General features: G+C 47.8%; 1 protein-coding gene across 1 annotated transcript in view; it reads right to left on the bottom strand.

Annotated features, from left to right (window-relative positions):
- EXOC6B (exocyst complex component 6B) overlaps positions 1–25995 on the bottom strand; it is a 279150-nt gene that overhangs the window by 210604 nt on the left and 42551 nt on the right. Inside the window, exon 6 of the mRNA XM_063135856.1 lies at positions 19673–19877. Within this exon, the coding sequence (XP_062991926.1) occupies positions 19673–19877 (205 nt within the window). The remainder of the gene's footprint in view (positions 1–19672; positions 19878–25995) is intronic.

Here is a 25995-nt window from a genome sequence, read left to right as displayed (position 1 = left end):
AAGAATCAGGTAGCAGGTGAGGGGGGGGGGACGTCTCCTGCCTGAGGCCCCGGAAAGCCACTGGCAGACTGGTGACATCGTCCCCGTTCCCAAACATCCAAACTGGTGGAATCTCACCCAGCTTCTGCACAAGTCTTCACAGGACTTGTGTTCATTTAAGGTCTCTGGAATTGAAAGGCCAGGAAAGGAGGCCATGATGAAAGACATGCTGTGACGGCCACGTGGACTAGCCAAACAAGTGGCACTAAATTCAAATAGCGTGTGAGCAGAGGGCTCGCCCCAGCCTATGCGGAGCGCCCACATGCGTGGGCACAGCACACACAGAGATGCTTGCGCTGAGCACCCGCCCCCGTTCCTCCACTCAGTGCAACTCCGATGAGTCTCTCAGCCCCTCGCAGCTGCAACAAGACATTTCTTTGCATGTCGTTTGGCAGATGTGGCTGTGGGGCTGTGCCAGTTCACCCCCCAGCCCTCCGTTTTAATCAGTATCACATAAAGTTTAACACATGCTTTGAAATGTGCACCAGATTCAAAGCGTAGCCTCAAGGGGGGTCCTGCCGAATAACACATACCATCCCAGCCGCTGCTCCTTCAGCAAAGTTGCTCTCAACTTTGGCTGAACCACCCGGACTGTCAACGCCAGCACACTGCCAACCGGAGGAAAGGTTGCGGGGTCAGAGCCGAAAACAAGACTCCGAGCGGCTGGAGCGTGCTCAGGACAGGACGGGGTGTTTGTTTATACTGCTGTCTGCTTAGACAGGAGAACACCCGGGGGGCCTGTTTCAGGGTCGGCTCAACTACATACGGCGGAGAAAGGAAGTGCTGAAAAAGGTAGACCAGGCAAAGGAGCGTCGGCAGCCAAGGAACTGGCTCTGGGGGGCTGAGTGCCCGGGGATGGTGGCCCCTATCCCCGAAGAGGTGGAGGATTTAAGCCGCAAAGGCAAAGACATGTCACGGGCCGCTTGGTGAACATCTCCTTCCGATCTCCAACTAGCTCCTTCATTTGTTCTCCTTCACTCTCCACTCACCTCCAGAGTCCCTTCTGCACTGGAGCCCACATGCCAAAGAGACTAACGCTGTGCCTTCACAGAGACTGGAGGTCCTTCGAGGCAAAAAAAGTGTCCCTGGATCCTGAACTGCAGTGCAAAGACTCTCTTCCTGGGCCTACTCACCACCTTCCGCAGACACTCACTATGGGCACCAGCATGGGTTCCGGATCAGCAGCATCAGAGGCTGAGGTCTGGAAACCCACCCAGGCCCCAGGATTTTGACCAGGCCCTGAATCAAACCCCTCAGCCCATCAGATCAGGGCCTCTTGAGCCAGGGGCCCCTACATCAGAGCGTGCTACTGTAGCCCTCCAGCTCCTGAGCAACTGACTCCCTCCACGTGGGGACCTACATCCTCATGCTGACCTGGCAATGCGCTTGGAGGGACATGACAGAATGGAGGCATGCTCACCTCCAAGCCAGGGGCCTGCTCCTTTAAGGCCTGCCAAGCCGTAAGGAAGGAGCAGAGCTTGGGAGACTTCGTAGGAGCACATGGCTCACTGGGAGCTTCCCATGGTCCTGTGACTACTGGCCTGCCTTGTCCCACGGACTTCTTGGCATGATCAGGACAAGACACATCCCTGGAAGATCATGAAATGGTCAAACGTTCCCCCCCCCCCGCTCAGCTGTTTCTCAGAGCAACCAAGGGGAAGGGTCACATATGCCAAGATATTGAAAGGCCTGGAGCACCCAGTTATCAGGAACAAGGCTGTGTGGAGTTCAAGTCCAACAGAAGCAGAAGCAAGAGAAAGGGCAGGCCCCGTCCTGTGCAACCTGCAAGGCTAACCAAGTCCAAAATAAGCCACACCGGAAAGCCCCCTTTGTTCAGTACTGGTAAAAATGTGAGCCACCATCAGGCAGACCTGAAAAGCCCGAGAAAGCCCTCGTTCAAATGCATGGCTCCAATTACATTCCTTCCACCATCCTTGATGCCAAGGGCATTGCTCTTATGAGCCTTGAAAGGCTTTGATTTCTGTAAGAGACCACTAAGTACTTATTAAAGTGCCCGGCTCCTCTAAGCCTTTCTGCCTCCATCGCAAACCACACTCAAGGCCTGACTCTCTCATTCACACACATCCAGCCACAGCTGTGAAGAGGGCAGTCCTCTCCATGCTACAAACCCCCCTTTTCCTTGGAGATTCAAGGGGGGGGGAGGACACGTATTGCAGTATCTCTTGTAAAAAGCTATTCTAACATCAGCCGGGTAGACTATTAAACCACCATGTCAAGAGGCTCTGACAATCCGAATCTGTCAGCAGAATAAAAGCTTCTGCATTGTTGTACGAAAGAACAAGATTTGGTCTCGCTAAAGGATTTTGCTATGTGACAATCAAGCGCACACACTTTGGCAGTGTCATGTCCCACAGAGGGCAACTTGGGAGATGGTCTGGAAATGGCACCCTTAATCACGTTTCTTTGTAAGCTGTACAAGTAAAATTCATTTTACTATTCACACATCCTCAAGTTGCGGACACACTAGCTATCTGAAATGCTGACTACTAAACTGGGTGTTAAGCCATGCATGGGGCAGAAACGGGTCCCAGAGACAAAAATGGTTGAAATGTTATCTTCTGGGCCAATGAGTTACTTTAATAAATAAATTAATTAATAAATAACATAGACTGGGGAGGGGCTCTCAGTGGCAGAAGAGCCCCTGCTGTGCATCCAGAAAGTCTCAGGTTCCATCCGCAAAAGCATCTCCAGGCAGAGCTGGGGAAGTATCCTGCCTGAAACCCTGGACAGCCCTGGCTGCCGGTCCGTGTCAACGATACTAGGCAAAATGGACTCAGTATAAGGAAGTTCCAGCTGCTCCACGCATCACTTGCTCACCTCTGGAACACACGTCTGCCCTGTCACAGGTGGCAAGTGGGGGTGCGCTAAAAGTCCCACCAGGGACAGAAGAGCAGCCTGAATCTCTTGAACTGGAACCATATCAAGACACGGGAGTCAGCAGCACTTTCTAGAGAATAGCTGAGAGGCCCAGGAGCCAGGAAAGAGCCTCGCTCTGGCTGGGGACAACTACAGGAGCTCCCACACACCTAAAAGGAGAGTTGTGGCTGTTTTTACTCTCTGGTTAATAACAACGGCAGGAGTTCAGTCCTTTCTGGGTGCATCAACAACAGGTAACGTTGCGGGAGGCAGAGAGAGAGCATTAGCTCATGCCTGCTTCAAGGGCCTCATCCCTTAGATGGACGTCCCCAAGGAGGCATCTCTTTTGATTTTATCAACTGTAGAAATTCATGCCAGCAACAAACTTCAGGGGAATCCAGAACAAGGAGACCACCACGTATCCCAAAGCTGCCAGAAAAAGGACTTCCCACTTCCCTTGAGAAGAGTAGCTGCCCTCCACCTATATCTGGGTAACCCTGTAGCTGGAAGTCATTGTCATCACCAAATTGGACTAGGAGAACAAAATGAAGCGGAACATAGGCTGATAGAATTTTGCCAGGACAACTCACTGTGCATAACAAACACTCTCTTCCAACAACCGAAAAGACGGCTTTATACATGGACTTCACCAGATGGCCGACACCGAAATCAGATTGACTACATCTTTTGCAGCCAAAGGTGGCGGACATCTATACAGACAGTAAAAACAAGACCTGGAGCTGACTGTAGTTCAGATCACGAACTTCTTATTGCACAATTTAGAATCAAACTAAAGAGAATAGGAAAGACCCACAGATCAGTTAGATATGAGCTCACTAATATTCCTAATGAATATGCAGTGGAAGTGAAGAATAGATTTAAGGGACTAGATTTAGTAGATAGGGTCCCGGAAGAACTATGGACAGAAGTTCGCAACATTGTCCAAGAGGTGGCAACAAAAAACGTCCCAAAGAAAAAGAAAACCAAGAAGGCAAGATGGCTGTCTGCTGAGACACTGGAAGTAGCCCAAGAAAGAAGGAAAGCAAAAGGCAACAGTGATAGGGGGAGATATGCCCAATTAAATGCAAAATTCCAGAGGTTAGCCAGAAGAGATAAGGAATTATTTTTAAACAAGCAATGTGCGGAAGTGGAAGAAGACAATAGAATAGGAAGGACAAGAGACCTCTTCCAGAAAATTAGAAACATCAGAGGTAAATTCCAGGCAAAATGGGTATGATCAAAAACAAAGATGGCAAGGACCTAACAGAAACAGAAGAGATCAAGAAAAGGTGGCAAGAATATACGGAAGATCTGTATAGGAAGGATAATAATATCGGGGATAGCTCAGACGGTGTGGTCAGTGAGTTAGAGCCAGACATCCTGAAGAGTGAGGTCGAATGGGCCTTAAGAAGCATTGCTAATAACAAGGCAGCAAGAGATGACGGTATCCCAGCTGAACTGTTTAAAATATTGCAAGATGATGCTGTCAAGGTGATGCATGCCATATGCCAGCAAATTTGGAAAACACAAGAATGGCCATCAGACTGGAAAAAATCAACTTATATCCCCATACCAAAAAAGGGAAACACTAAAGAATGTTCAAACTATCGGACAGTGGCACTTATTTCACATGCCAGCAAGGTAATGCTCAAGATCCTGCAAGGTAGACTCCAGCAATTCATGGAGCGTGAATTGCCAGATGTACAAGCTGGGTTTAGAAAAGGCAGAGGAACTAGAGACCAAATTGCCAATATCCGCTGGATAATGGAGAAAGCCAGGGAGTTCCAGGAAAACATCTATTTCTGTTTTATTGACTATTCTAAAGCCTTTGACTGTGTGGATCATAACAAACTGTGGCACGTTCTTGGTGGTATGGGGATACCAAGTCATCTTGTCTGCCTCCTGAGGAATCTGTATAACGAACAAGTAGCAACGGTAAGAACAGACCACGGAACAACGGACTGGTTTAAGATTGGGAAAGGAGTATGGCAGGGTTGTATACTCTCACCTTACCTATTCAACTTGTATGCAGAACACATCATGCGACGTGCTGGGCTGGACGAATCCAAGGCTGGAGTTAAAATCGCAGGAAGAAACATTAACAATCTCAGATATGCAGATGACACCACATTGATGGCTGAAAGCGAGGAGGAGCTGAGGAGCCTTATGACAAAGGTGAAAGAAGAAAGTGCAAAAGCTGGGTTGCAGTTAAACCTCAAAAAAACCAAGATTATGGCAACCAGCTTGATTGATAATTGGCAAATAGAGGGAGAAAACGTGGAGGCAGTGACAGACTTTGAATTTCTGGGCGCAAAGATTACTGCAGACGCTGACTGCAGCCAGGAAATCAGAAGACGTTTACTTCTTGGGAGGAGAGCAATGACAAATCTTGATAAAATAGTTAAGAGCAGAGACACTACACTGACAACAAAGGTCCGCATAGTTAAAGCAATGGTATTCCCCGTAGTAACCTATGGCTGCGAGAGCTGGACCATAAGGAAAGCTGAGCGACGGAAGATAGATGCTTTTGAACTGTGGTGTTGGAGGAAAATTCTGAGAGTGCCTTGGACCGCAAGAAGATCAAACCAGTCCATACTCCAGGAAATAAAGCCAGACTGCTCACTTGAGGGAATGGTATTAAAGGCAAAACTGAAGTACTTTGGCCACATAATGAGAAGACAGGATACCCTGGAGAAGAGGCTGATGCTAGGGAAAGTGGAAGGCAAAAGGAAGAGGGGCCGACCAAGGGCAAGATGGAGGGATGATATTTTGGGTACTCCACAGCGATGACGAGAACCGCGTAATGAAGAGCCATGCCCCGTCCCTGTCCATCTCCTGCTGGCTGGAGGGCCTTTGGAATCAGGGCACGCCTTGGAGCAGCTGGCTCACAGGAGGAGAAGCCTACCGGACTGGAGACCAGTCAACAGCCACGGGCACGTACCACTGGAGGGGCAGGCGCTGCCTCCACCATGTGAGGCAAACGCCGTGTGGACAGTAGCAATGCGTGGCTAAGATCAACAGAACCTTCAGGGTTTCACAGTTTCTTTTCTGAGGTCATAAAAACAATACTGAGGAGTACCTGCTAATACATTTCTATAAATTATAAAAAGTGTTATAAACACAGTCTTAAAGGCACAGAATTCCTGTTAAACAAACATGTGAGGTTTTCCACAGAAAGCCAAGAAGTGTTCAAATAAAAAAAAATACTTTTTATGATAATAAGCATATTTGTGCTCTGATCTTGTGATGTGGAGTGAAACAGAATCAGAAGAAAAACAGAGAGAGGCATAAAAGTCTCCAACAACGAAGGCCCAGAGATCAGAAACACGTCCGTGTCTGCAAATCTGCCACCGCCATCTGCCCGGCCTCCCCTCCTCCTCTCCGGGAATTTTTATCCAGAGCCTTCATCTTGTACTTAACTTGTAAAGTGGTGATTGAAGTCACATGGAGCTATGAAGCCGCCTTCTCCCAAGTGAGCCGGTTGGTCCGTTTAGCCCAGCGCGGCTGCCAACGCCAGCTGGCAAGGGCCCTCCACGGTTTCACAGAGGCTTTTCCAGCACGGATGACCTGAAACGCCAGGGACTAAATGCTCTTCCGCATGCAAAGTATGCGGTCTACCACCACATCATGGTCCTTTCTCCCACCCCCTCTGCAAGCCCAGTCCCCCAAATCTGAGGCTATCGCGATGCATGAAAAGCACCCTACTTATGCCAAAAGGCACTTGCCAGGTAAGCACACTCCTAGCAAAAGAGAGGCCCAAGTCCCAAGATCAAAGTCAGCTTCAAATTGAGCACAGAGGCTAGGCCTATGAGGGCTTCGTGTCCAAGGGCCAACCACAAGGAAGTCACGTTTCGAGCACAACGGTCTTCTAAAGTTCTCTTATGAACTTATGGCAGGCAGCCACCACCTCTTCTCGATCCTCCCAGAGTGCAGGATACGGAATAACAGGCTCAAGGAAGCCAGATTCCAGTTAGACATCAGGAAAAATTTCCTGACTGTTAGAGCAGTACGACGATGGAATCAGTTACCTAGGGAGGTTGTGGGCTCTCCCACACTAGAGGCCTTCAAGAGGCAGCTGGACAACCATCCGTCAGGGATGCTTCAGGGCGGATTCCTGCCTTGAGCAGGGGGTTGGATTCAATGGCCTTGTAGGTCCCTTCCAACCCTACTATTCTATGATTCTTATAAGGCTCAGGCCCAATCTAGGCTTCACATTTCCTCTGTGCCACTGTCTGTCCATCTTTCCTTCTAGCATGTGAGGAGCCCACAGAAGCCAAAGTCCTCCTTAGGAGCAGCAGGACTGTCCGGTCACGTGCTGCACAAGCTTACTGTTTCAGGGCCGGCCCTATTCCACACACGACTGTATGCACTGACCCATATAAGCCTAACCGGAGAAGGATGCATTCAGTCCCTCTGGCTGGGCGCAAATCCCATAATACTAGTGATTTGGGGTGATTGACTGCTACCATTTGGAAGGGGAAACATGGCCGCCCAAAACTAAGGGAGCCCCTTCTACATCGTTGGGGCGGGGGGCTTCCTAGGTATGCAGATGTGGGTTTGTAAATTAAATTTGGGAGAATACATCATTAAAACACCTCCAGGGGTTGAAGTGGTCCTGGACTAAGATCAAACCACCACATCAAATAGTAAGGGCAGCACAATGGGAAGGATTCTGTGGGCTCTCAAGTGATTCAGCAAAATAAGCTGTTACAGAAAGAAAGCTCTGCGTTTTCCAGAGATGGAAGATTTCCGTTAGCATGGAGTCATGGTGAGGAAACAAAACGTCAGTTAATCATGAGTTGTGCGCCTGCAATGCCTGTGATGCCATGCCTCTTCCTCTGCTCAGGTAGGACATGGTTTGTATGGAACTGTGTTTTGTACCTCTCACTTTCTCCACTGAAGTGGTCATTCACCCAATAAATCTATGTCCCTCTGAATCAGTCACCTCTGCTTGCCTGGAATCTCTGCTTATTCACAACCAGGATAATCAGGGGTCTGGAAACAAAGCCCTATGAAGAGAGATGGAAAGAACTGGGCATGTTTAGCCTAGAGAAGAGAAGACTGAGGGGAGACATGAGCGCACTCTTCCAATACTTAAAAAGGTTGTCACACAGAGGAGGGCCAGGATCTCTTCTCGATCCTCCCAGAGTGCAGGACACAGAATAATGGGCTCAAGTTAAAGGAAGCCAGATTCCAGCTTGACATCAGGAAAAACTTCCTGACTGTTAGAGTAGTACAACAATGGAATCAGTTACCTAGGGAGGTGGTGGGCTCTCCCACACTAGAGTCATTCAAGAGGCAGCTGGATTGAGCAGGGGATTGGACTCGATGGCCTTGTAGGCCCCTTCCAGCTCTGCTATTCTATGATTCTATGATTCCATGTTTTCAAGGAGGATGGTTTGGTTGGATCCTTCTTAACATGAAGGAAAGCCAGACATTATCCTAATTCAGAGAACACTGAAGAAACCCACACAGAAGTGACATTCTGCATGCATCACTTGTACTCAAAAGCAACTCCCTTTCATTTCAATTTTTTATTTATTTTATTTATTTATTACATTTTTATACCGCCCAATAGCCAAAGCTCTCTGGGCGGTTCACAGAAATTAAAACCATCATAAAACAACCAACAAGTTAAAAATACAAATACAAAATACAATATAAAAAGCACAACCAGGATAAAACCACGCAGCAAAATTGATATAAGGTTAAAATACAGAGTTAAAACAGTATAATTTAAATTATAACAGTATAATTTCAAAAGGGTCTGTAAAGGAAAAATCCCCCCAAGATCCCATGAAAGACCTCGGCACTTTGGCCTCAGGACAACCGGCCACCAAGATCCCATGAAAGTTTCAAGGGCTCGTCTCAAATGGCACCTTGAAGCCACAGGGCCATGAACCCCCGGAGGCTAGCAAAGCCATGGCTGCAAAGAGGCAAGCAAATGAGTGGGGTGAAGAAGCTACCACCGCCTGCTTGCTGCTGCCGCTGACAAAAGGCTAACAAACAGTAAAATGAGGATGCTGTCTGCACGAACAGTTAAATCTAATTTTCTATAAAGTATACATATTGAGGGAAAAAGCTCCAACAACTTCCATCTGTGTTGAAGGAGATTACACAAGGTTTGAAAATCTTCAGCTTGAGGATAATTAAAAACACTGTCCAAAAGGCACTTTTAAACATTGTTCCGGGCCACTGAAAGGCCAGCCACCGGCATCTGGAACGCGAGAGGCATTCGGCGAACATGTCATTCCATCTACCACATTCTCAAGCCCAAAGGGGAAAGGAGCCCACATGGAGCTTTGGAGGAAGAGCACATTGGCGCTGAAAATGGAGCACAAATGGATCCCAGGGTGAACAATGCTGAAGTTACTGCGGCGGTGGCAATGACAACCGCAGGCATCTCAGCACAACCGACTGAGGAAAACTTCGTTAGACTCCCTCCAAACACATGGAAGCCACTCTCCGCAGCAAAGCGGGTTTCCTCATCTGACACCGAGGCAGCAAAGAGCGGCCTGAGGAAGGGCCCCAATCGATCGCCTCACCCAAGTCTCTTAGTGGCAGGATGGCAGCGTGCCTCTTCCTTGGCAAAGGAATGTGCCAGGATGCTACTAGCATCCATTGGGGGGCAGGGAGAAGAGATTGCACTGCCGTGACCCGTGTTGCACCGCCTGGTTGGTTGGTTGGTTGATTTAGCACAAGGCGTAGTGATGGATTATGTAGACTGGTGGTTGGCTTGCCGCAGGCACGTGGTTCGTGACTGTCGGAACAGAATGCTGGACTAGATAGGCCTATGGTGTGATCCAGCGTGGCAATTGTCGCATTCTTAAATAGAGTTTGCATAAGAGCATAGTACAGCTTTTGCACAGACTCATTCATTTCCATAGGGCTTAAGCAGGAAACTCTCCTGACGGATCTATTGATTATTTATTTATTTATTTAAGCACTTTTACTCCACCCTTTAGCCAGAAGAGGCTCTCAAGGCAGCTTACACAAATGTTTCTTAAGGCAGTCCCTGCCCACAGGCTGACACTCTAAAAAACATGTCACAAAAGGATCTTGCCCCTCCATTCACACAGCGGTCGGCCACTGTGTGAACGGAACGCTGGACTGGATGCACTCTTGGTCTGATCCAGCATCAGGGCTCTTCTGATGTTCTCATAGGCATCAGAATGGCAGTTGCCACATTTTCTCCTCCCATGGGATGAGCCTGGCATCATGTCACACATCACTTTGTAGAAGACAAACACACTTACCAGCAATTCCAACAGTGTCATTAATTGCTAATCTCTCCCCTCCCGCTGTTCCAGGTGGGCTCTGCCTTTTTAAAAATTTAAAAATTTTTAAAAATCTTTATTCAATTAACATTCAATTGGCACCTAATTTGTAAAAGAAACAGATTTTTAAGTGGTTATAAAACTTCTCTGGAAATTGAGGACTGGGTGGAAGAGTTGGAGTCATAACATCATTACCACCAGCCAATCCTCAGTTTGCACAAGTGGTTTCCATTGCCATCTGGCACAGCTGGGTGTCCCCAAACTCAACCCAGGAGAAAGGGAGATGTGTCTAACTATAAATATGGCACCTGTGCTTCCAGAATGCAGCATTTGCTATTTTAATGGGTCTTTATTTGTGCATAGCTTTGCGGACTTTTTTCCCCCCCAATGATGGAAGCAGTTCATTTTTTTTTTAAATGGAGCAAGGGAAAACTTCCCAATATTTTTTTAGGACAATTTATCCCACAAACACACAGAGATAAAACAAACAGCTTCCTTTTTAGAAGGGAGAGAGAACTAGTGCTTGCTCAACACCACTGAATGCTGGCCACTACAAAACAACTTCCATGTGGCATCTGAGTCATAACTAACCAGTATCGGCCACCTTGGTCTTCTTGCAGAAATCTAGAATGATGTGGTATGAACTCAAATGCATAAAGCATTCTCTCCCACAACAGTCAGCATCGGCCAATGACTGTTCATTGATGCCAGAACCCATCTTTAGGAAACAGTGAAAGAATTCAAAAGAGGGATTTATGGACTGTAGCATGGCCCGTGGAAGCCACAATTTCATGTAAAAGGAAGAGCTATTCTTCTCTTCAGCTCCATCAAGAACAAACAAAGGCAATTAGCTCCTGCTCATCCAAAGAGCCATAGAAAGTTGCAACAGAAGGGCAGGAAAACTCTCACTCCACCTGAATTTCAACTGGACATAATATTGTTGCCATTTTGTCCAAATTAGGAACCTAGGAAGAGCCATGGCTCAGTAGTAGAGCACATGCTCTACCTGCAGAAGGTCCCAGGTTTGATCCTCAGCATCTCCAGGTAGGGCTGGAAAAATTCCAGCCTGAACCCCTGGAGAGCTGCTTCCAGTCAGTGTCGACAATACTGGGCTAGATAGACCAATGGTCTGACTCAGTATAAGGCAGCTTTGTTCGTTCCTAAACTTTCACTCCCCCCGAATTGCAACTGGACATAGTATTTCTGACATTTTATTCAATTTTTTGTGGAGTGCCTGTGCAATATCACTCTGAAATGTTTTTTGTTCAGACTCAGCAAATCTTAAGCAGTAGAATATTCCTTCCTGATATGCACAAGACCACTAAAGTTGAAGATCTTTTGGACAGATAGCAGTGAGTAGGAATGCTGAATCCATACCATTCAGCTATCAAGCATACGCCGAGTTTGCAAAAACTCAACCTGCCACATTTCTGACCTTACATGCACACAACGGAACGAGGCAATATATTGATTCACAGGCAGAACTAGAAAATTTCACTTGCAAGCAACAACACATTCCACTGATCAGCAAAGACCAAACTAAAGCTAACGAAGTAACTGTCAGCCCTGAGAGCAGATAGAATCATAGATTAGCAGAGTTGGAAGGAGCCTACAAGGCCATCAAGTCCAACCCCCTGCTCAATGCAGGAATCCACCCTAAAGCATCCCTGACAGATGGTTGTCCAGCTGCCTCTTGAATGCCTCTAGTGTGGGAGAGCCAAAGGCCTGCAGATATTCAATCTGATATTGTCAACGGTTTCATCCTTGAACAATTAATTTTTAGCTCAAGACAGTTCAACACTCATTGATATACTGATAACTGGAAGACAAGGGACTCCTGAGCTGTGCTATTTATTTATTTATTTATTTATTGCATAATTATACCGCCCAATAGCCAAAGCTCTCTGGGCACTATGGCAGGCAACAGAACAGAAATTCTCCACGAAGCCCTTCTGCCCTGTCAACTGTCAGCTAGCAGAATGGAAGGAGCTGAATTTGGAGGCATGGTGTGAATCCAGAAGAGCCCTTACGAGAACCAACGGAATTAAGAACAGGCGAAACCTCCAATGACGATGAACACAGCAAGGCTCTTCAGTTACAGTGATCATAGACTAGTAAGAGGCGACCAGGTGAAGGATCTCTCCAAACTGGGAGAACAGGCATCCAAATGGCAAATGCGGTTTCATGTAAGCAAGAATAAAGTGATGCATGTTCAGGCAAAAAATCCCACATCACACATCGCAGTTAGACTATGGAATTCGCTACCCCAAGATGTAGGGATGGCCACCAATTTGGATGGCTTCAAAGGGGGGTTAGATAAATTCCTGGAGGAGAAGGCTATCCATGTCTACTAATCCTGATGGCTATGGCTACCTCCAGTATCAGAGGCAGTGTGTCTATGTATACCAGTTGCTGGGGGATCATAGAATCATAGAACAGCAGAGTTGGAAGGGGCCTACAAGGCCATCGAGTCCAACCCCCTGCTCAATGAAGGAATCCACCCTAAAGCATCCCTGACAGATGGTTGTCCAGCTGCCTCTTGACTTTAGAGTCTAGTGTGGGAGAGCCCACCACCTCCCTAGGTAACTGGTTCCATTGTCGTACTGCTCTAACAGTCAGGACGTTTTTCCTGATGTCCAGCTGGAATCTGGCTTCCTTTAAGTTGAGCCCGTTATTCTGTGTCCTGCACTCTGGGAGGATCGAGAAGAGATCCTGGCCCTCCTCTGTGTGACAACCTTTTAAGTCTTTGAAGAGTGTTATCATGTCTCCCCTCAATCTTCTCTTCTCCAGGCTAAACATGCCCAGTTCTTTCAGTCTCTCTTCATAGGGCTTTGTTTCTAGACCTCTGATCATCCTGGTTGCCCTCCTCTGAACACGCTCCAGCTTGTCTGCGTCCTTCTTGAATTGTGGAGCCCAGACCTGGACACAATACTCTAGATGAGGCCTAACCAGGGCCGAATAGAGTGGAACCAGTACCTCACGTGATTTGGAAGCTATACTTTTATTAATGCAACCCAAAATAGCATTTGCTTTTCTTGCAGCCATATCGCACTGTTGACTCATATTCAGCTTGTAATCTACAACAATTCCAAGATCCTTCTCGTTTGTAGTATTGCTGAGACAAATATCCCCCATCTTGTAACTGTGCATGAGTGGGAGGGTGCTGAGTGCACTCATGAGTGGGAGGGTGCTGTTGCACTCATGCTCCTGGTCAAAAGCTAGTTGGGCCACTGTGTGAACAGAATCTTGGAGTAGATGGACCCTTGGTCCAGCACAGCTCTTTAGAAGTTCTTATGAAGAGGAAAGATCAGGAAAAGCTTTCCTGAACAGCTTTCAGTAGTATTAACTGTGGTATCCTTCTGGACAGGCTGTATGGGTCGGGAGCACTGCACTTCTGTAACTCTTTTCCTACCTCTCTGGTTCCAGAAGGTAATGCTGGTGGACTACTGCTCTGCCCACTGAAACTGTGCTCTAGGTGCCAACGACTAGAATTTGCCTTCCTCGCTTTTTAAGGTCTACTGCTGGGAGACTTTGTTGAGAGATCCAGACTGAACTGTCAGCAACATGCTGTTGACACTCCCTCCTCTCTCTCTCTCTCTCTTTTTCATAAGTCACGTGAGGTGGTGGAAGGGCTCAAACAGGCCACCTGCTCTAATATGTATCTAGACAACCATTTAAAAGCTTCAGAGGAGGCCTTACTGGTTGTTCTGGGACCAACAGAATGTCGCTACGTAATTATCTGGAATGCGGGTCTTCACAGGGGTGGCGCCTACCCTCTGGAAAACCCTCCTCAGCTCAGGAGGCAGAGAATGTTGTATGTTTCAAACACCTCCTGAAAACGCACTTGTTCAACGAGGCCTTCTCAGGCTTGTAAATAATTGCAATTAATCATACGTTACTACATTGTAAGCCTATGCGGCAGGGTCTTGCTATTTACTGTGTTATCTGTACAGCACCATGTACATTGATGGTGCTATATAAATAAATAATAATAAAATAATAAATCTTACTGTTCCTTGTATTCTTTCTCAATTGTTATTGAGTGTATTTTAAATGTAATTGTATTGTAATTGTAACTGAAATTATTAGTAATGTAACTTTTAATGTTTATATGTCAACCACTTAGAGTATTTTTATATTAAGTGGTATATAAGTATTATTTAAAATTAATTAACGTCCCTGAAGTCAGTAAAAAACTGAACAATGTAACTAAAGTTAAGTTCAGTCCAGACAAAACTAAGGAGGTATTGGTAGCGGATAGCTCAATGGATTGATTGATAATATTTACTTATTTATTACATTTCCATACCGCCCAATAGCCAAAACTTTCTGAATGCTGTATTTATCCAGCTTTAGAGTCTTTAAAAAGAGAGACTCTCGGTGCAGGCCACAAGCAGTGGTTAACATAAGCAGTTGCATCTCAGGAATCAAGAGGCAGCTGGACAACCATCTGTCAGGGATGCTTTGAGGTGAATTCCTGAATTGAGCAGGGGGTTGGACTCGATGGCCTTGTAGGCCCCTTCCAGCTCTGCTATTCTATGATTCTCTTTCTTCATATCATGCATTCAGTACCAGAAGTTTAGGCTCCTGGGTAAATAGGAAGCTGGAAATTTAAGGGAGCAGATTTCCGCTGCTAGTGCACAAGACAGCAACATTCAAGTGGGCCGGGTGGGGGCATTGTATTATTATTATTATTATTATTATTATTATTATTATTATTATTATTATTTATATAGCACCATCTATGTACATGGTGCTGTACAGAGTAAAACAGTAAATAGCAAGACCCTGCTGCATAGGCTTACATTCTATTAAAATCATAGTAAAGCGATAAGGAGGGGAAGAGAATGCAAACAGGCACAGGGTAGGGTAAACAGGCACAGGGTAGGGTAAAACTAACAGTATAGTCCAAACAGCATCAAGTTTTAAAAGCTTTAGGAAAAAGAAACGTTTTTAGCTGAGCTTTAAAAGCTGCGATTGAGCTTGTGGATCTCAGATGTTCTGGAAGAGCGTTCCAGGCGTAAGGGGCAGCAGAAGAAAATGGACGAAGCTGAGCAAGGGAAGTAGAGGCCCTTGGGCAGGCGAGAAACATGGCATCAGAGGAGCGAAGAGCACGAGCGGGGCAATAGTGTGAGATGAGAAAGGAGAGATAGGCAGGAGCTAGACCGTGAAAAGCTTTGAAGGTCAACAGGAGAAGTTTATATTGGATTCTGAAGTGAATTGGAAGCCAGTGAAGAGATTTCAGAAGTGGAGTAACATGGTCAGAGCGGCGAGCCAAGAAGATGATCTTAGCGGCAGCGTGGTGGACAGAAACCAACGGACTGATGTGAGAAGAAGGAAGGCCAGAGAGAAGAAGGTTGCAGTAGTCCAACTGAGAAATAACCAGTGCATGAACAAGCATCTTGGCAGAAGAGACAGACAAAAAATTGAACAAGAGGTGGTACACAGTGGCCATGGCTACCTCATAGTGGAACAGCAAAGCACTGGGAATGTTTAGCCTTGAGAAGAGGAAATTGAGGGGAGATGATATTCTTCAGATACTTATAGAATCATAGAATAGCAGAGTTGGAAGGGACCTACAAGGCCATCGAGCAGTACGACAATGGAACCAGTTACCTAGGGAGGTGGTGGGCTCTCCCACCCTAGAGGCCTTCAAGAGGCAGCTGGACAACCGTCTGTCAGGGATGCTTTAAGGTTGATTCCTGCAATAAGCAATGGGTTGGACTCGATGGCCTCATAGGCCCCTTCCAACTCTGCTATTCTATGATTCTCAGAAGGGCCTGCCTAGGTGACTTTGCCCGGAGAGATGTGCTGATCCTTTTTCTGTACGATTCCAAGCAAAGCACGAGGAAGGGAGCATTCTTCATTTGAACAACGAAGATGTGGGACTGCAAATATACACCGGAATTGTCCAGTCCAGTGGACTCCCTGTGCCATCCTCCTTCCACCCCACTGCGCCCCAATGATGGTCATCTACGGTGAAGAAACCAAGCAGGGCATTTACATAGCTCAGACATAAAAGGGAACAGGTGCCTCTGAGCTGACTGAGATTTGGCTCATGAAACGATGCCACCTGCTTTCATCCCCTGCATCATAACCTTTTATCCCAGACCGGCTGATCTAAATTCAACCTGGCCAGTTTTCAACCCACAATTACCAAGTTTACAGCCACTGCTTCTCACAAACATGCATTAACGATACATCCTTGTTGCGAGAATTGGCACAAAAAGGAACTAAAAAGATTAAGATCTGTAAAGCAATGCAGACAAGAAGTGTTAGATCTAAATTCAAAACCCACACTGATTTTGCAGGACAGACCCTTAAGCAGGAAAAGCCAGAGCCCGTGTCTCCTATTTGCAGATATTTCCTATAACATTTGCATAGACTCTTTATTCCGTGGAAGGATTCTCACCTGTACTCTTCAAAAGGGTCCCTCTATGGAAGGAAAAATGTTAGAACAGCAACAGAGCTACCCAGAATCTGTGGGTTTAAAAGGAGTCACAGAAGTGTGACAGAGAGCAAGTCACCCAATTATTTATCCAGCCGTCTTGAGCACGATCTCCCTCTTCTAACTGGAGCAGAGCACAGTGTTGTGCCTAGAATCATAGAATTATAGAATAGCAGAGTTGGAAGGGGCCTACAAGGCCATCGAGTCCAACCCCCTGCTCAATGCAGGAATCCACCTTAAAGCATCCCTGACAGAGGGTTGTCCAGCTGCCTCTTGAAGGCCTCTAGGGTGGGAGAGCCCACCACCTCCCTAGGTAACTGATTCCATTGTCATACTGCTCTAACAGTCAGGAAGTTTTTCCTGATGTCCAGCTGGATTCTGGTTTCCTTTAACTTGAGCCTAGAGGGAGGGCAGCTGGGACAACCCTTTTCCCCCTGAGTGCTGCACTCCCCGGTGGCAGCACTTCCAGGGGCCACGTGCCAGGAGATGGACAGGGCCAAAGCCATCAAGGAGATCCCCACCCCCATGCCCCCACCCCAGAAATTAGGCTTTGAAAAAGCCTCTAATTATCTTCAGTGGAAGGCTGCAGTGGAAGGCTGCAGGCAGTGGGGGCCCATGGAGGGGGGCACTGGCTGGCAGGAAATAATAATAATAATAATAATAATAATAATAATAATAATAATAATAATAAATTAATTTGTTACCCGCCTCTCCCTCCCTGGAAAGACATCATGAGCTGCCAGCTCCCCAGAAGATAAGGTATTTGGGGGGGGGGGTTTACAAAAGAGGAGGAGGAAGAGGAGGAGGGCAGCAGTGGGTCCATTCAAGCACAGACAAAACAGACCCTCTTGGAGAAAGCAAGCTGGATGATATTTGGGAGAAACCACAGAAGGGTGAGATATTCACACACTGGTAGCAACATTTCATTTAGATTACTGCAGTCCGTTGCCTATGAGACTGCCAGTTGAAGAATGTCAGCTTATGAGTAGCTAACAAACCATCTAAATAAGTGCATGAATGGCCCAGTGCACTCATGATGCGCTTCTCCAACAATAAGCAAAAAGAGCATGAATTCAAAACGTCTTTGCTTTGGTCACCCCCAAGGCAGGAAAGAGAGCCATTCCACCAGCAACGGGCTTTTAGCTGTGGTGACGAAATAGCCACTGGAAGAAACAAGCCAGCCCTGAAGTAACAAAAGCCTAGCATCCTCTTCCTTCTCAATTACTGGTAAAGCGCTTCAGCTCGTGCCGTCCGGCTTTGTGGGGAGAGGCATTCCCCGCCAGCCGGGCACCAAAGGACAAGTGAAAGCTATTAGCGCTTTCCATGAGCACACAGAGTAGCTTTTCCAGAAACATGGTTGCTTTCAGGGCCAAACATTAAATATTTCCATAAACAATCAAGCTTCTAATGGCTTGCATCAGGTAAACCTGGATCATTTTAATAAGGCCAATTTAAATACTGAGAGGCGAAAAGCACCTTCTAGATCTTTAGTGCCTGCAACAGTTTACTCGCTTTGACGGACTTAGAATCACAGAACAGCAGAGTTGGAAGGGGCCTATACGGCCATTGAGTCCAACCCCCTGCTCAAGGCAGGAATCCACCTTGAGAGGACCCCCACGGTCTGTTTTTGATAGACCCACCCCCCAGAATGGCTTTCTCTGTCAATGGAGTGGCTGGAGAGCCCTCTGTTATTAATGCACAAGGGAGGGGAACTGCGTATGGTGGAGGGGGTGGCATAGTTTAGTGGCAGAGGCCCGGCTTTGCTTGCAAAAGGACCCAGGTTCAGTCTTGAGCTAGGGCCAGGAAAGCCCCTGCCTGTAACCCTGGAGAGCCACAGTTGCCCATCAGTGCTGACAAGGCCAGGCTAGTTGGGCCAAGGGACCGGCCCAGGGCAGGGCGGCTTCCTGTCTTCCCATGCATTTGTTCAGACAGGGCTGGGATTGGCAAGAGATGCCCCCTGCTCTTACGAAGGGCATGAAGACAGCACTGCCCTTTATTTGTGCGCATTGCAGCAGCATGTCCCCGTCCCCGCTGTCCCCACGCACACTTATCCCAATCCAAGGAGGCTGCCCAATAACTCTTTCACCGTGCAGTCCGTCAAGTGGCCGCCCTGGCTCAAAGCGTGGCCATGCTGCCGCATAAAGGGTGTTGTGGCGGGAGGTCCTCTGCCAGGCCCAGAGCCTAGTGAGAACTTTGCAGCACCTCCATCCATTCCCATCCTACTGGTGGCAGCTGCTCTGCATCCTTGCCCTGATGCAGCCTCCCATTCAAGCTGGCAAGTGGTCTTCCACCACTCACGTAGACACCTCCGATACACAACCGTCTCTCCTACCCGGACTCCTTTGCTCCCTCCCTCCCCACCTGCCCCCAAAGCCAGTCCCCTAGCAGCAGCCAGGCCCTTCCTGTCTTCTCCTTCACCACTCAAGAGAGAGAAATCTGCTCTTCCTCACCCCATATGCTTCCATCCACAATCACAGACTGAGTGGCACAGGGCAAAATTTCAAGGGGGGCAACTTTCTTGTGAGCATTCCGCATTTAGCTTCAGCAAAGGCACCGGAAGCTGTTGTTATAATCTGGCATCAAATCCAGGCCTGCATGATCAGTTAACCAGGTTGCCTTTACAAAGGCACGGAATTGCCCTTGACACAGGACCCAGAATGAAAGCCACCCAAGTATGGAGCTGGCTCTGAATCCATGAAACCAGACAGCTGTTCCTACCTGCACTGCAACCTTTCCAAACACACAGCAGAACATCCCAATGGCCTTTTACAATGTTAAAGTGGACCCTCTGGACGAGAGTAACAAAAGTCACCTTCCTTGATGGTAGGTTCTGATAAGGCGTGGGGAAACGCGCCTGGATACATACTGGCAATCCCAGGCACCATAAGAAAGAGGGAGGAGCCTCCTGCAAATAGGGGCTCAGAAAGTGGCGTCCCTGGCCCTCCACAAGCCACAGGTGCGCTTGAGGTGAGAAGGAAGACGACTCCACTTGATAAGGCACCTGCCTTGTCTCTATAACTCAGCTCCTCACCTGTTTCATTGCTGTCTCGCCAATCTTGTCCGAGTGCTTGCGGATGCTCTCCAGGAAATCTTTGAGGTCAGACATGGAAACCTCCTTGATCTCCTCTCGCAGTTTTGGGATGTTGTCCACCATGACCTTGCAGAAGCGATAATGGCTCACTTGAGGCAAGTACATGTGCTCAAGGTGTTCCAAGGTCTTCAGTGCAGGATAGTGTCTGGAAGAGAAGACTAACCTTCGTCAGAGGCAGGCAAGGTCACACAGTTCAGCCACAACCCATCAGAGCATGGTCAGCTGGCATCACTTTTCACCTCTAAGATGAGAAATACCAGGATCCCATCGGGCTATTTTTCTAGTTCAACTGAGACTTGGAAGCCCACCACCCATGCCTATAAACCCATTGGACAGTTTGTGTAGAAGACACAAGAGGCAGCTGGACAGGCATCTGTCAGGGCTGCTTTAGGGTGGATTCCTGCATTGAGCAGGGGGTTGGACTTGATGGCCTTGTAGGCTCCTTCCAACTCTGCTATTCTATGATTCTATGCTGGTTCTTCCTTGAAATTCAAGCTCCTGTTATCTCCCAGGCTATGGTACGTACACACACACACACACACACACACACACACACTTCTCTTGGATCATCTGCCAGGAGAACAAAGTAAAAGCTACACTGAATTAGGGAATGCAGCAGCCTCACGTTCAGCACTAAGTCGCAAGGTTAAAGGGCTGGTGCAAGAGTACAGAGAGAAATAAAAGCTAGGAAGCAAGAGAGAAGGAACAGAGGCACTGGCAGCCTCTACAAAAATGAGAAGCAAAAAAAGTGAAGGCCGGTCCGGTGCAGGATTCAAGGAGGCATTGGAACATGAACTAAATGGCAAGCGAGCCAGTGATTCTAGCTGACACAGGAAGTATATGATAGCTGGGCAAAGAAAGTCATACAATCTATTAAACCAAATGTAGATAAGAGACTCAATCCAAGAGGAATATTTCTTGTGCATGTTTTGCATGCAGAAAGTCCCGGATTCAATCCCTGGCATCGCCAGGTAGCCCAAGGGCTGGGAACTCTGGAAAGCTGCTGCCAGTCAGTGTCAGCAATACTGGGCTAAATTAAAGGGGAGCCTGACTCAGTGTAAGGCATTGGCAAGGCACACCTCTTGCTATTCCTAGGTACATCAAAACAGCAACGTCACATACTTGACGATTACATCATAAGCCCCCATCAAACAAAGACCACCAACAGCACTTCTGCTGTACCATCTGGGAAGTAGCCACCACAATTCAGAGGGCCGCTTCACACAGTCAAATAAGCTACCGTGGGCAGCCATTTTGAATGCACAAGTCACCCCATGTCATCTCATCGGAACCCAGGCAACAGAGTTGTTTAACTCTTGCATAACCCACAGTCCCCAGGTTCACACTAGGTGAGAAGTGGCGGCTGGAACATTCAATAATCATGCCGCAGCTCACTGTGGCTTAAACGAGGATGATCAGGGCTCTGGAAACAAAGCCCTATGAGGAGAGACTGAAAGAACTGGGCCGGTTGAGCCTGGAGAAGAGAAGATGGAGGGGAGACATGAGAGCACTCTTCAAATACTTAAAAGGTTGTCACACAGAGGAGGGCCAGGATCTCTTCTCGATCCTCCCAGAGTGCAGGACACGGAATAACGGGCTCAAGTTACAGGAAGCCAGATTCCGGCTGGACATCAGGAAAAACTTCCTGACTGTTAGAGCAGTACAACAATGGAATCAGTTACCTAGGGAGGTTGTGGGCTCTCCCACCCTAGAGGCCTTCAAGAGGCAGCTGGACAACCACCTGTCGGGGATGCTTTAGGGTGGATTCCTGCATTGAGCAGGGGGTTGGACTCGATGGCCTTGTAGGCCCCTTCCAACTCTGCTATTCTAAGATTCTATGATTCTATGAAACCAGGTGGAGGGGTAGCTATATAAAGGATTGGAGGGAGGGGGGAATCCTCTCACAGGCACACACATCGTCCAAAGAGAAATGCACAACAGTACTTCCAGCACCCCCAGTTCCAGCCTCCCATTCTCGCCCGGGTGCCTGCTGCTGCTTTCACATCCTTATGAATGCAAGAGAAATACTTCTCATGCCTGCTTCACTTCCTACAGGAGCACAGCACAAGACCATTTCTGAACTCAGTGCCATCTCTTGCCAGGGCAGGCAACAACACTTTCCTTGCCAGCAACAACAATTTGTGCACATAAATCGTGTGCTGGGGGTGGACCTGTAAGCTTTTGAGGGCCTGAATGGTGTCTGCCTTTATTTGTCGGGCAACAAAACAGATTTGCTCCTTATGGAAAAGCCATTCCAACCTCAAGGGTGAAATCAGGGAAGCTCTGGGGGTCTTGAGAGAAGGATTGGGCAAGAACGTAGCACATGCCAAAGGTATTTGGTCAGGACACCCGCTACCACTAAAAATGTGCCTAGTCAGAAAGTGAGCATGCCGGTGTAAAAACACACAGAGAAAACGTACTCAAATGTCCTCTCCGAACAGGGTTTGCATAACGTGCAAATGGGAGAAGGGAAAGTTGTTTTAACTGAAAACCGTAGAGGCCATCCTGTGCACAAAGCTCTGTTTGTGTTACCATGAGGTTTATGTAAAGCTATTTCCAATAAAATGCAACCCCCTCTGGAGAGAAACCAAAGGTTACGCGAGTAGCCAGACATTAGGCCAGGGGAACAGACGCACGCACGACTCGCTCCATTTTAAGACACTGTTAGTTCAAGTTATTACTAGAAGGACCTGTGAAGTATGCCTACATTCGTCACCAAGCCCCCCACCCTGATGGCCTGTCAGGGCAACAAACGCTCATCCCGCTGACAGAGGTCTAACACCAGTGAGATCACGGGGACTCAGACATACCCCCCAGCCGCCATCCCCCACTGCCCCTGGCGCGCCGTCTGGATGCCAAGCCTTCCAACGGTGCCCTACTCAGCCTCTCCACAGCTGCGGCACCTCGCCTGTGCTCAGGGAAGGAGCCTGCAGGCCAACTCTGCATGGGGCCATCTTTCATCCTCAAGGACCCCTGAGACACAGAGATGATAAAAAGGCGGGAGTGTCATAGCAACTTGACAATTCTGTTTTGCTCCAGCGACTCACACGGATACAAGTATCGTAAGGGGAAGCCAACTCCCTGGGAACTCAAAGAAGGTTGCAAAGTGCAGAATGCAGACGAAAGGGAAGCCCGCAAGGAAGGCTCTCAAGACTTACAGACAAATTTTAAAGCTATTCCACCCTACTGGGTGTTGGACGAGCGGGCAGAGAGCTCCATTCTCAGCCAAACAAGTCAGCATTGGGCTCAAAGGGCCTCCAGCCAAACTGGGCCCTCTGAGAACGTGCCTGGGGTGGGTGGGAGGTGGGATAGTCCCCATGCAACTTGCTTCACATGTGTGAGGAGACTGAAGCTGCTGCACTGGCAAGGGCAATTGATTTAGGGAATGGAGACTGTGCACTCTCGGTCTCCAAAGAAACACAAGGGGGCTTACAGCAACAGAGGGGATACAAAAACCACACAAAGCTGTTCCAAATGGAATTTTAAAAGGCAAGCAGGGAAGGCAGGGGGAACAAATATCCGTTTTACGGACAACAAAAGAAAACTGACCTGTGTGGAGAAGCTGCTGGCGTAACGATTTCAAGGGGCTACATTTGCATGGGACCTTTTTTAAGTGGCATCAAATCAAAAGTGCATCAAATGTGCATGTTCCAGGAATCATTGTCACAAGACAGCGGGAGGGAAAGGGGGCAACCCTTCTGTACTGCAGTGGATCAAGGGACAGAGCCCATCATGCAATTATATAGCCCGTGCAAAGTGCCGGTAAATCCAGCCATCCCTCATCCCTAGTCTGGGATTCGCTAGATCCAAAGGTAGAATGTAACTCCTTCAATAAACATAAAAAGGCAACCAATGAAGGAGTTTAGCCTTAAAGGGTTTTACAAAGCTGTTCAGTTTTTAAATGCTTCTCCTCTCCTGGCTACTCCACCCCACCCCTGGTCATGGAACCTATTTCTTTCTCCTATCTGCCAGAAACATGCAGAAAAATCATAATTCCTTGAGTGATTTATGCAAAAAAGAGTGATGGGTGGCATTGCACATGGATTAGGGTGCAAAAGAACCACACTAGCGAGGTAAAAAAAATACTGCAGGTGGCTGCGCCTGCTTTGCCTGGGAGATCCTGGAGCAAGAGAAGCCACAACTGTCCCAATCTGTCCTTTTACATGGCTTAACAGGGAAAGGCCAGGACTCCACAGTGTCACAGCCAGCAGCAATGGCGTTTGCCAGAAGTAGCCCCCACCACCACCACCACCACCACCACCAGGAGAGGCAATGCAAAGCAGCAGAGACAGAGATGCAAGTTCCGGCCTACAGAGGACCGTCTAAGTGGGGCTTGTGCAAGTGAGCATCCCAGGGAAGCGAACCAGGTGCACTGCTGACCGGTGCATTTCCAAGCCCAACTCAAAGTGCTGGTTTTGACCTTTAAAGCCTTAAACAGTGTCAGACCAAGTTACTTGAAGGACCACCTTCACCCCTATCAGCCTGCCCCCACCCTTTAAGATTAGAAAGAGAGGCCCTTCTCATTTGCCCACCTGTGGAAGTACTGAGGTAGGTGACCACACCTGAGAGGGCCTTCTCTGCAGTGGCCTCACACCTTTGGAACAAGCTGCCATCAGAGGCCCGCCATGCTCCGTCATTGCCGACTTTTAAGATGCCCTTACAAAACATACCCTGGTCTTCTCTTGCTGTTGTTGCTGTTACTGCCTTGGTCGCCCTGTGGGATGACCTCTGTCGGGAGAGAGACAGGGGGAGTGTGACCCTCCCTGTTGGTTCTCCTGGACCTCTCAGCGGCCTTCGATACCATCGACCATGGTATCCTTCTGGATAGGTTGTCTGAGCTGGGAGTTGGAGGTACTGCGTTGCAGTGGTTCCGCTCCTACTTGAATGGCCGATTCCAGAAGGTGGTGCTGGGGGATTATTGCTCTGTGCCGTGGCACCTAAGCCATGGGGTTCCACAGGGCTCTATCTTATCCCCTATGCTGTTTAACATATACATGAAGCCGCTGGGGGAGGTTATCCGGAGATGTGGACTGAGGTGTCATCAATATGCGGATGATACCCAGCTCTACCTTTCCTTTTCATCAAACCCAGGTGAGGCAGTGGCTGTTCTGAACCAGTGCCTGGGCACGGTAATGGACTGGATGAGGGCTAACAAACTGAGACTCAATCCAGACAAGACGGAGGTACTGTTAGCGGGTGGTTCATCTGTCCGGTGAGGTGATGTTTGCCCTGTCCTGGACGGGGTTGCACTCTCCCTAAAGGATCGGGTCCGTAGCTTGGGGGTGCTCTTGGATCCAGAACTGTCACTTGAGGCACAGGTGAACTCAGTGGCAAAGAGCACCTTTTATCAGCTTAGGCTGATACACCAGCTGTGCCCTTATCTGGACAGAGATAGCCTAGCTACAGTGATCCATGCTCTGATAACCTCTCGTTTGGATTACTGCAATGCGTTATACGTGGGGCTGCCTTTGAAAACGGTCCGGAAACTTCAACTGGTACAAAACAGAGCAGCGCGGTTACTAACAGGGACTGGCCGACGAGACCACATCACGCCAGTCCTTTTCCAGCTTCATTGGCTGCCAGTCCAGGTCTGGGCCCGATTCAAAGTGCTGGTATTGACATTTAAAGTCCTAAACGGCTTGGGCCCAGGCTATCTGAAGGAACGCCTACTCCCGTATGTGCCTGCCCAGACCCTAAGGTCATCCTCAGGGGTCCTTCTCCGTGAGCCCCTGCCAAAGGAAGTGAGGCAGGTGGCTACCAGGAGGAGGGCCTTCTCTGCTGTGGCACCCCGGCTGTGGAATGAGCTCCCTAAGGAGATTCACCTGGCACCTACACTATATTCCTTCAGACGCCAGGTGAAGACCTTTTTATTCTCCCAGCATTTTAACAGTCTATAAATAAATTTTAACTTGGTGTTTTAAATTTGTAATTTTGCATTGCTGCTGTTTTTCTAGTTGAGCTTTTATACTGTATTTTATAGTATGGTTTTATACTGTTGTTTTATACTTTGAATGTTTTTAATTTTTGTGAACCACCCAGAGAGTTCCGGCTATTGGGCGGTATAGAAATGTAATAAATAAATAAATAAATAAATATTGCCTTTGATCTTGTTGCTGGTTTTATTGTTGGCTTTTATTGCCATTTTACTGTGTTCATGATTTTTTCGCTTTTAACATTTTAACTGTATTTATAAATTTTATTGCTGTAAGCTGCCTTGGGAGGGCTTCTGCCCTGAAAAACAGCCAAGAAATATTTTAAATAAA

This window comes from Elgaria multicarinata, chromosome 10, assembly GCF_023053635.1.
Source record: "Elgaria multicarinata webbii isolate HBS135686 ecotype San Diego chromosome 10, rElgMul1.1.pri, whole genome shotgun sequence".
Taxonomy (NCBI): Eukaryota; Metazoa; Chordata; class Lepidosauria; order Squamata; family Anguidae; genus Elgaria; species Elgaria multicarinata.
Note: the sequence above shows the minus strand (reverse complement) of the source record. Positions and strands in the feature narration are given on the sequence as shown.